The 10,539-nt window shown below is 45.8% G+C and overlaps 1 protein-coding gene across 1 annotated transcript; it reads right to left on the minus strand.

Annotated features, from left to right (window-relative positions):
• Nucleotides 1–817: 817 nt before the first annotated feature.
• STYXL1 (serine/threonine/tyrosine interacting-like 1) lies at nucleotides 818–9,839 on the minus strand (the record flags this gene model as incomplete). The annotated part of the gene is made up of 8 exons (XM_010085891.1): nucleotides 818–949; nucleotides 3,114–3,223; nucleotides 5,103–5,197; nucleotides 6,217–6,362; nucleotides 7,749–7,894; nucleotides 8,812–8,868; nucleotides 9,198–9,324; nucleotides 9,778–9,839. Coding segments are annotated over 8 exons (875 nt in total), but the record flags the coding sequence as incomplete, so codon positions are not given.
• Nucleotides 9,840–10,539: the final 700 nt, after the last annotated feature.

Below are 10,539 nucleotides of genomic sequence, written 5' to 3' on the forward strand. Positions count from 1 at the left end.
GGGGGTCGCAGCGCTGTCCCGCGGGTCTCTAGGGGACAGGGGGGTCGCAGCGCTGTCCCGCGGGTCTGTGGGGCTCGGAGGGCCGGGCGCTGCCTGCTCAGGCCGTTCGGTTCCCCAAGGGCACAGCAAAGGCTGCCTGGTGCTGTCCTGACCGCAGGGAGGGAGATCTAAAATGAAAGTTCTCCAGTAAATCCTCAGCACAGGGGGCAGGGCAAGCCCAGGAGGGTTTTGGTTTGTGATGTCCATGAGAAGAACGGACAGTGCGGTAAGAGGGAGCAGTACCTAGTTTTCACATGACAGGATTGATGCTTCGGTTACCGGCTGGGCCAAGAGAAAAAGGAAGGTGGCAAGCGGGAAGCGTGCTCTTGCCAGCCAGTCCAACCCGCGAGGCTGCGGGTAGCTGGGACGGCACACGCGGAGAGGAGGAACTTCTGAAATGGGGAAATTCTGTTGTCACCTCTCCGGGCTGGATGTGGGCACAGCATCCCAGGCTATGGAGCAATGAACAGCCCTAATGACTTCCCCGTACCTGGGGTAATGCCCGACAACGTGGTTATAATCCCCTTTGCTTACAAAAGAGACGAGCCGTGCGTAGCAGACCACGTCCTGCAGGAGTTGCTTTCCCCAAACTGCCGCCTTCTACAGCACGAGTTTCCCTAATGGCTCCAAAACTTTACACTAGATAAAATGGAGCTAAAGATGAAAGCCACTTCATTGCATTAAAATCTTTTTTTTCAGAGTTCAAGTAATTTTCCACCAACACGGTGGTATGGACAGGGAAGCGCCCTTCCCTGTGGGGTGTTCTCTTTGCCACCTGTCAGTAGTTTGGTTCAGAGGTGTCTGTGAGTGTTGTCCTGTAGATTCGGGTCTCCCAGTCTGAGAGCTGTTTCACGAAGCCCCGGTGTGGTCTCATGTTCGTTTTGCATTCCAGAACGTAGTTCCAAGCCCTCTGTAAACATAGGGAAAGCAAAGAAGTGTTAGGAATTTGAACTGAAAGTGAATTTCTGGCAGGTATGTGAAGCAGCTACACTTGTAGATGACACAGCTTTGTATCTACCCCATGTTGGACAGCAAGAACATGCAGACAAGACTTTGGCTATCAAAGTAGGGACAAACTGGATCCAGATGTGAACTTCAGAGAAACCTGTCACCTTCACATGGGCTTTCCTGGGTACGAGGACAGCTCAGGCTGCTTTCACTGCCTGGCAGGTATCTTGCATAATTTCACACCGACGGAGCAATGCAGTCCTGGATTTTTACCCTAAAATGCTGTTTCTTCCTCGGATGATAAGCGAAACAGTGAAGCATCAGCTATTCACAGATAAGCAACAAAGGTTATCATGTTTCTGGATTGGTGTGACCTGTTGTGGCAGAGCAGCTATGAAGTTCCAGTTATCCCACTGCATTAATTACAGCCATCTTAATTATTTGTTAGTTCCATGTAATCAGCTAGGAACTCTGCTACACACGGGGCAGATACTCCAGAGGCACCCTTGGGTTTACCCAGTAGTCCTCATCTTTCCGGTTTTAAAATAGACTTCCCCCCACACTCGGAGGATTGCTTAAGCATAATGAGACCAAAGGTTAGGAGATAGTGCTCCATTGGTTTGTTTTTCTAATCTCAGTGATTCTGCAGGCTCCGAGGCTGATCTGCCAACATTTACTCCTCTGTGTCCATGGTGTGGATGTCTCTAGTTCCCCTGAACTCAATAGATCTACTCACAAATCAATTACTAATAGGACAAGGGGCCACACATCCCAAATTTTCCTTTCTTTTGCAATATTCACGTCTTTCGAAGCTTTCGAAGATCTTTGCCTAGATTGGGTGAAGGATCACACAGGAATCTGTTGCACTGCTTTTGTCAGCAAGAAACAAACTTGTTCTGCAAGGATAATCCCCCAGGAAAGCTTTGCCCAGCCAACAGTGGGCAAGCACTACCCAGGCCAGCCGCAGCCCACCACTTTTCTTCTTTTTTTTTTTTTTTGGCACTTAGTAAAATGCTGAGACCAACCTGTTGATACCAACTGGCAGAAACTGCAAGGATCAGCCTTTGACTTTTGCACTGCTGTTGCAAGCATCTCCGGTAATTCAGCATGCAAGGGAATGGTTATCAGCGTGCAGGAGCAATCACACCCAGCATCAGTAGCAGAGACGAAATAGTGTCTGCAGCCCTGCTGGCATGCTGAACCTGAAATTCCCCTTTGGCACACAGCGATGGTAAGAGATTTCCTCTTATGTTGCAAATGTTTGCACAAAATCAATTAAATTATTAGATACAGGCCCAGCTGCAGTGAAGCTTGGATCAATCCTTTCAAGCTCCCAAAGGAGGAAACACTTTCTAAACAAGGACAAGACTTTTAAGGAGACGCCTTTCAGTCCCCATGGGAACCAGCTCCGTGCTAAGCCAAGGCACGAGACGGTGCCTGTGGCAGCACGATGCCCATGTTTTGTTGCACGCACAGGGAAACAGGGCCAGGTTCCAGGGGAGAGGCTGCCAGGCTGTTATCGAGCCAGGTCATTCTCAGCCATCGTTCATGATTTTTCTTGGGTTAGTCAGAGCTATGGAACAGAGCGTACTGGCCATTTAACCTATACATTCCTCCTGGGCTAGTATTATCCCATTCTGGATTTCTCTACAGTACTATCCTGGAGAAATAAAATAGGGTTTTGGAAGATGCCAGTACTGCTGAGCCCAGTGGTAAATCAGAGTCCTGCAAATACTGAGTTCTGAATTTCCCCGTAACCCCATGGTATTAAGGGATGGGATTAACTCCAGTAGTTTCCAGATCCTCTCCTTCTCAGATCCAGGAGAGCAGAAATGCTCAGATCTGTAACCACAGCTTGATTTTTATCGCCCTGGAGTTAAGGAGGGAAATACGAGAATATGACAGGTGCCAGGGGAAGGACTCACAGATCCAAAATCACACCTAAGCCACCTCCTTAACGCTATAAAGATACAATCTGCTATAATAGAATCTGTTACACTATCAGGTGGATAATCTGCATGAAAGCACAGATAATGTCTTTCTCATTACTACAGTAACGAGGCTTCAGAAGCAGAAATAAACTGCAGACCCAGGCAGTGTCTGGGGGAAATATGACAGTGATGTACCTTCAGGGAAAACTGGCAGGAGTGTATAAGGTAGGCCATGGTTGCTGTGCTGCTCCGGCTTATCCCCAGGCTAGAGAACACCAGCACCGCTCCACGATCCAGCTGAGCGTCTGAGTAAAGAAATGCCAATCACAAATTAGTGATCTGGAAATCAAGCTGCCAACTCTACAGTTAAGCTCTAATTCAGTGACAGCTGACAGGTTATCAGCCTGAGCGACAGGAACCCTCATGAACCCTGACAGCAGCAGATGGGCACTGCCAGCTCCTGTTTCTGTAAGCATTCTTTCTTAAAAATCCACTGGCTTCAAATGTGGCTTTGAGTACCAGAACCAAGTGACAATGACCAGTCACGGCTTCATTACAGATCAGTGTCACCTTGACATCAGATAACTGAAGAAAAGTGTTCTACCATGGCCCATCGGCTATGGTCAGCATCCCATCACCTCCTCAAACTCTTCCTGGAAGGGTTTAAAGGTATTGATTTATGATGTTTTGATGATGGATACTCTGCAGTGAAAATTGCTAAGATCAGCAAACTAATTTTCTACAAAAATCAAGCCCAAGGATGCTGTCAGTCACTCCTAACCACATTAAGTCTGCTAACCTATGCCTAGAAGGCAGCATATTTTATTAATACCCTTCTGAATTCTTTCCCTCCCTCTCCAGAGCATTACATGTTTTCAGAATATCAGCAACTGAACTCTAGAATTCATAGGGCAAAGCCTCTTCTTTTACTGTTGTAACCCCACTGGTTGCGGGGTTTTAATTATTTTTTTTTTCCCAAACACTAAACCAGCATTTTCTAACTTATTTCTATATCATGAGATACTACCCAAGTAGAAATGGCCTTGCTCCAACATACACTTGGCATGAGGATATCCACGCTCCTCTCAGAGTACGTGCAGAGCTTTAGTCTGGTGTTCACCCATAACCGTTCCAGTTTAAGTCATGTTCTCTAGACTGTCAAGTAAACAGTTTGACGATCAAGTAAACAGTACACATTCCCACTCTTACAGTCTGTTTTGGAAACTTCCACAAACTGATGTAAGAAGGAAACCTTCTTCTGAAATACTACTGGGAAAAAAACCTGGTACAAAAGGAAAGGCAAGCAAGTGGCTTTTGATATTTGGGTTTCAAATTGTGACATCCAGTTCAGGACTACAAAATTATACCCTCAAATATTGTTTCCTTGTTTGTGTCCAGTTGTCATTTCTTATATTGTGGTTGGATTCTAAGGTCTGTGGGGACAGGGTGGTCTTTTGCTTCTAGGTCTGTACAACGCTCAGCTCAGCAGGGCCTCGGTCTGTAGCAGGTTATTATTTCCTAAGTGTGATAAAAGAGAACGATGTGGCTGGACACCATCACAGGATGGAGCTGCAGGACCTATGTCTGCTGTGCTCCTGCAGACATGGAGCTGGAGATTATGTTTTTTCTTGCCTCTCTGATGTAATCAGCTGAAGGCGGGTTTATGCTGTCCAACCTGAAAGTCCTCTTAGGCCCTACGGTGGGTCTGCACTGCAAATCACAAAGATTAGCAGCATCTTGTCGTAAGCTCTCTAATGTCTGCCCCACTCCTGTGCAAATCAAGCTCTGGTGGTTGAAGATTTGGGCTGGTAAGAGTCAAAGGGTTGTATTTAAGAATGAAGGAATAGGAGGGAACCCTGGGAAGCCCTGGCAGGCATCCTGCAGCAAAGCCTTTTCAGATCAGGTGGAAAGCTCGCTATTATCAGAGAGTGAGGTATTCTTTAAAGTGAGCAGGAACATCGGAGTCTGATGCCTGGTAAAATCTCCCCTCTGTCCCCTCTCCCCTTCTGTTAGGAAGGCAGCTCTGGCATCCATTAGGGCGTGGGGTTGCTTGGGAGTACACGCTGATCTTGAAAGACTACGACCCTCCTGTCTGAGCTTCCTGTTCCAGTGAATTCCAGTCACTCCCATCTAATATCCTGAAGTGAGCAAGGTCTCAGGAATTCCAGATGAGGAACAACTCACCAATGAAATGACAAATGGTAGCAAAGGAAGAAAAAAGATCTGCTTCGAGCGAATCTGGAACAGATATATGGAGGTATTTGGCGCCTTCTGCAAACCTGGAAAAAGAGCACGCAGTGTGACATGGACCAGAGAAGCAGCTTTGAAAAAAACGTGTGTGTTGGAGGCAAGCTGATAATTGTGTTTGCTGTTACATGTGTTTTTCATCATCGTCATCATTAACATTATGATAAGGGACTTGTTATGGTAAGACACTGAGGTCTTTGTAATACAGAACCAGTTTAATTACTGATTTTCCATTCCATGTGGTATCGGCATTTGATGTCTTAACTCAACCTACAGCTTCCTTTATCCAAGAGCTAAATGAAAACATACGAACCGAAGGCAGGAGAGCCTTCACGGCATGCTCGTTGGCTGTTGTGTGAATATAGCCCCTCAACTCACTTCACATGGTTTTCTATGACAGCATCCTCCTCCTTCCACAAGCTCAGGGAACTCAGAGAACGAATGGAGCAAAACCTTGGTGAGGCATTTCTGCAATGCGAAAGCACGTCATGCAGAGGGCATAGGAAGACTACGTGCATTGGGGTAGGAAACTGGATTTGTTACTCTGTTTTGTTCACCACTGTGAGAAACGCCACTGGGTTTTTCCCTGGGTGAAACGGCAGCTCCAGCATGGCCCACTGACTGAGCTGAATGGCCACGGACAGATGCAGGTAAGGAAGGAAGACCAACAATGTGAAACATTGGTGATTTAGCTTTTACACTGACGTGTTTGTAAGATTTTTGCTCTGAAAGCTATTCAGAGATGTAGTTTCTTCCTGAATGATGGGGGTATGGGATAGACTCGAAACACCTCTTGAGTTCTCCTCTCACCCAATCCACCCATGTATGGTAGAGGGCTGCAGGACTGCATTGCTGCTGTGCTAACTCTGGAGTAGAGATCAGAAAAATGCGCAGGAAATAGCACTCGAATCTGCAGTTTTTCTCCAACCAGAGCTTTCTTTGGAAGTTCCCAAGCACCGACCCCTCTGCGAATGGGCTCTGGTGCTGGGCCACCTCACTTTGTCCCAGGCACAGACATTGGTGAGGGTACACCTTGAACTATTTAACTTACGGTGTGGTGGGTTGTTCAGAGATGTTGACTTGTGCTTTGATCTTCAGATCTTTCTGAATTTGTTGGTCACAGGCCTGCTTGAAATCTCCCATATATAACTTTGCAGGCAGTATTTCTACAGGGTATGTCTGGAAGTTGTCTAGTTCCTGACGGAGAGAAACCATAGGCTCAGGTTAGAGAGCGTATTGCTCCTACTAGCTTGGTAAAGTTCTTAAACAGAAGTCACGTGAAGAACTGAACACACATTTAGTCAACAGCCCATGACATGATCTAGTATAATAATTCATTTAATCACCTGGACTTTCTGTATAGTGAAGTCTTTGCTAGATTTAGTGAGAATAATTAACAGCATTGCTGTCATTGTGGCATGACTTGAAAGAAATCCTCACTGAACAGGAGGCGGTATATATTCTTTACATTGTCTGGAGGGGCTGCAGCATGACAGATTCATTTGATGTTTTTCCCCCATTACTGTTTGCAAGGCTAAATGAAATCAACTGCCACCTGCAGAGCTGCAGGTGCCCTGTAGTGGCACAACAGAGTCTGCAGCTGCTTCCGGTGTCTGCAGGATGAAGGCGGAGAACAAAAATACACAACAATGCCTCTGCATCCCTCACTGATACTCGGTTAATGCTACAGCAGAACAAAGCAACAGCCCAACAACTGAAAGCAGCGGAGAACAACAGCTTAAACTGAGAGGCAAGGAGGTACTCTGTGTCCAGCTGAATCTGCTGGGGAAGTTCAGCAGTTTGCTCCCCTTCACAAAGCAGCACAAAGTGAATTGATTTTCTCTCCTGCTCTGTAGCATCCCACAGGTTAGCAGTGTGTCACAGCCTGTTTCATGTGAGCCAGAAGTGAATAGGAACGATGGAAACAAAAGACATGTTGCAATGAGATGCTCTTACCTGTCCAGTGCCCTCTAACTCTGCCCTGCCTCAGGTCCTGTCCTAGATGTGAAAAAAGGGTAATTGTTTCTCAGAAGCTAAACAGATCAATGTTTGTAGGTGAAACCATTACAATTAGGATACCAGTGTTCCAGCGGATGGCTGTTTTCTTTCTGCGCCTGCTGAAACAATGCAGCAGCACTTGCTTTGTGATCCTTCCCGATGAAAACTTTATAGACACAGAATCCAGTGCTTGATAGGAATTGTACTTCTGTTTGAAAACATTTACAGTGTAACATCCCAGATAACCCTGTGTCAGATTGGAACCTGCTTCTTTTCATCCTTTGCTGCTGTTTGTTTAGTTATCTGTACTCTCCAGGAGGCCAGTTTTGGGGTTATCACTGAAACCTTCACAGGTTGTTTTCATGAGCTTTCTTTCACCCAGTAGAAGAGGGAAAAAAAGGCAAAGTGTGGCTGGAAAAGAATTAGTGGTGAGACTCGGGGCAAACACAGTAACTCCAATGACATTTAATTCCTTTGTTTGAAATCACTCTGGTACCAGGTTTAAAACACCACTTGAATTCATTAGGCATCATGAGTTGAATATGAATGCTAATGTCTTCTACTTGCAAATTAGTCTCCTCTCACCTGAGGCATCCACAGTATCTTCTGAGTCCTCAGGAAATGATAGCAAGCTGAAAATTGCTTGTATCCTCCCTTCAGGACGAGCACAGGATGGCGGGTGAACTGCTCTAAGCTCCTGGCATATTGGACGGCAGTTCCTTCCTCAGCATCTAGTGAGATCAAAAAAGCGATTTGCCAGGGCAGGTTTCGAGTGCCTCCATCAGCACTGGGGGTTAAATCTGGGCCACTGACACTGTCAGCAAACTCCTTTTAATTTCATCTAATGGTCTGCAGAAAGCCTTGTTAAAAGCCAGACTTATTCTTTAACTACTGCTGCAGGTCAGTAACAAGGCATACTGCTTTTCACCTCTTGTCCTGATTCCTCTCCTGGTTTCTTTTGTAGGTCTAGATAAAGTGTTTTTTCCCCTCCCCATTATTCTTTGGGAAGTGCTTGTAATATGTTCCCATAATAGGGAAGTATTATTAATTAAAATCTAATAATCTTAGTTTTATGGAGGCCCGTCTGCTTTAGGCAAAAGAGGATGCATCTTGAATAAATTCTTCACAAGTATTTTAAACACTCCCTTCAGTGAAGCAAATTATGTGAGATGGCTGCTCCCCCTCCTTCTCCCAAGGGATCCAACCCGCTTGCCTCTAGCTATGTCTGCTTCAGAAACAGATCAGCACAATAGAAACCTAATTCTGATTCTTCACACCTTCCCTTGCTGCTGTCTCATCACTGAGCATTTATGAACATGCTTGCTCTATTCATTCCCCTTACACTCCCAGATTTTTTATTTAAAAAATTATGTAAATCTTTGCTAAAATTATAGTGGCCTTTATAAAGCTAATAGGAGCCAAATAAACATACAGCAGTGGTTCCGCATACGGCAGAACTCCTCGCCAAAGGATGTGTGAAAGCTAAACATTTCCATGGTTCCAGGAAGACTGAACAATTGCACGGAAAAGCATCCAGCTCTTCACATTTCTCGGTGAACTCCATCAAATCATCACCCCCATTGAAGTTCAGTCTTAAAAGATGATAATGTGAAAGCCTTTTATAACTCTCAAAGAAGGAAGTACTCACTCTGTGAACGTACAGAACTCAAGTCAGTGTTTTCAGTCTCTGAAGAAGCACTGCTCCCTAAAAGGCAATCGTTAAACCAGCTTAATCTCAGTGAAATGTGAGAGAGAAAAAAAAAAAATCCATTCCTCACATGTGACAAAGAGCTTCAGAGGGATCAGTCCATAGGAAACTTGACCTGCCAGGAAGCTTTGAAATAACAATCTGGATTTTTGAAGCCTAAGAACATATGCAACACAGTGAAAAACCAAAGGCATAGCATGGATGCTAGTTTTTCAAATAAAACTGGGTAAATTTGCATCTCTTCCAATAAGCTCATAACATTAAATGAAGAATGAGAAGAATATCTATCCTGCAGTGAGGTCTTTACTGACATGGGTCACAGGTACCTTTTTTTTTCTCCTCTTCCTCATAGTCACAGCAATCCAAAGAGCTGGTCTCGCAGTCATACACCACACAATATCGGACACACTGCAGTTCCTCAGGATCCGGTACCAGATACTCCCCCGTAGGACTCTACCAAAATCACAGAGGAATTCTCTCAGGAGCACAGCTCCACACTTTTCTCGTGGCATCAACGCTACCAATATCTTGCAAATTACCACTCTGTAACTATGGAGTGGGTTTGGAGCTACGTCTGTACTTGACTGTGAAAGACCCGGTTAGAATTCGGACATTATGCAAACTACGCCGGATTGCTTCATCAGGGGCAGTGGTAAAGGTGCCAACAGCGTCCTTGGTGAGACAAGTCTACAATATGTTCGTTCTTGTGCAAAATTTTTCCTGATATCCTTTGGGCTACTGAAACCACCTTTGCTTTGTGACAGAATACACCCCCCCAGTGGCAGAACATGGCTGGAACAGGCAGGGGAAGCTGGAGCAATTCCCGTGGGTTTTAAGCAAATTTTGCCTTCCTGCTAATTGCTAAATCCAGGGGTGGTTCACACAAACTGTAATTCCCCCCCTCACCTGTTCAATCCTGCATGCTGTAATAATGTGGCTCTCATTGTATTCACGCTGGGTACGGGCATCTGAAAAAAACAACCCAGACAGAGCCATTGGTTTATTTGATACTCTTAAGGTAGAACCCTGTTCTAGTTCTGTCAGTGGGAACTCAGGCACTGTTATCAACCAAGAAAGAGATTCAGTTTCTTGGAAACTGAAACTTTCTGGTACAAATATAGTGAACCCTGATGCAGCTGTGAATCTCTGTGTAACAGTGAGTGATGCCAGCAGCTTTAGTTCTGACCTAAGCGTGGCACCACAGCGTTCAAAGTGCCTGTCCCCTTCTCCATTCTGCTCTGGCCCCACCCACTGAGCCTGCTCCAGCACCTCTGCCTCTGTGCTGCCCCAGAGATGAGGAGAGGAGCACCAGAGAGACCCCAACCCCACTCCCAAACTGGCTGACTCCCTCACCAAAACATTTAACAATATTGCCACATCTGGCACCCTTTTTTGGATATATTGCCACTGTGCAAGGCGCAAATGCTTATCAGCAATCAATGTGAGAAATCTTGTCCAGCTCTAACACCTCTGGGAGCAGCAGGGGAGAGGGTGTTTCCCTGGGATGGATCAGAGCAGGAGGAGCTGGATGTGACAAATGCTGGAGCAGTACCAGGTCACAGCACCTGAAATGGGATGGCAGAAATGCCCCAACAGCGAGGCCCCAGCGATTACAATAAGTAAAATGTCCTCCTCCCCGTGAGCTGGAGCCCACAGGCCCTGTTTCCT

Source organism: Pterocles gutturalis, unplaced genomic scaffold, assembly GCF_000699245.1.
Source record: "Pterocles gutturalis isolate BGI_N339 unplaced genomic scaffold, ASM69924v1 scaffold50016, whole genome shotgun sequence".
NCBI classification, from domain to species: domain Eukaryota; kingdom Metazoa; phylum Chordata; class Aves; order Pterocliformes; family Pteroclidae; genus Pterocles; species Pterocles gutturalis.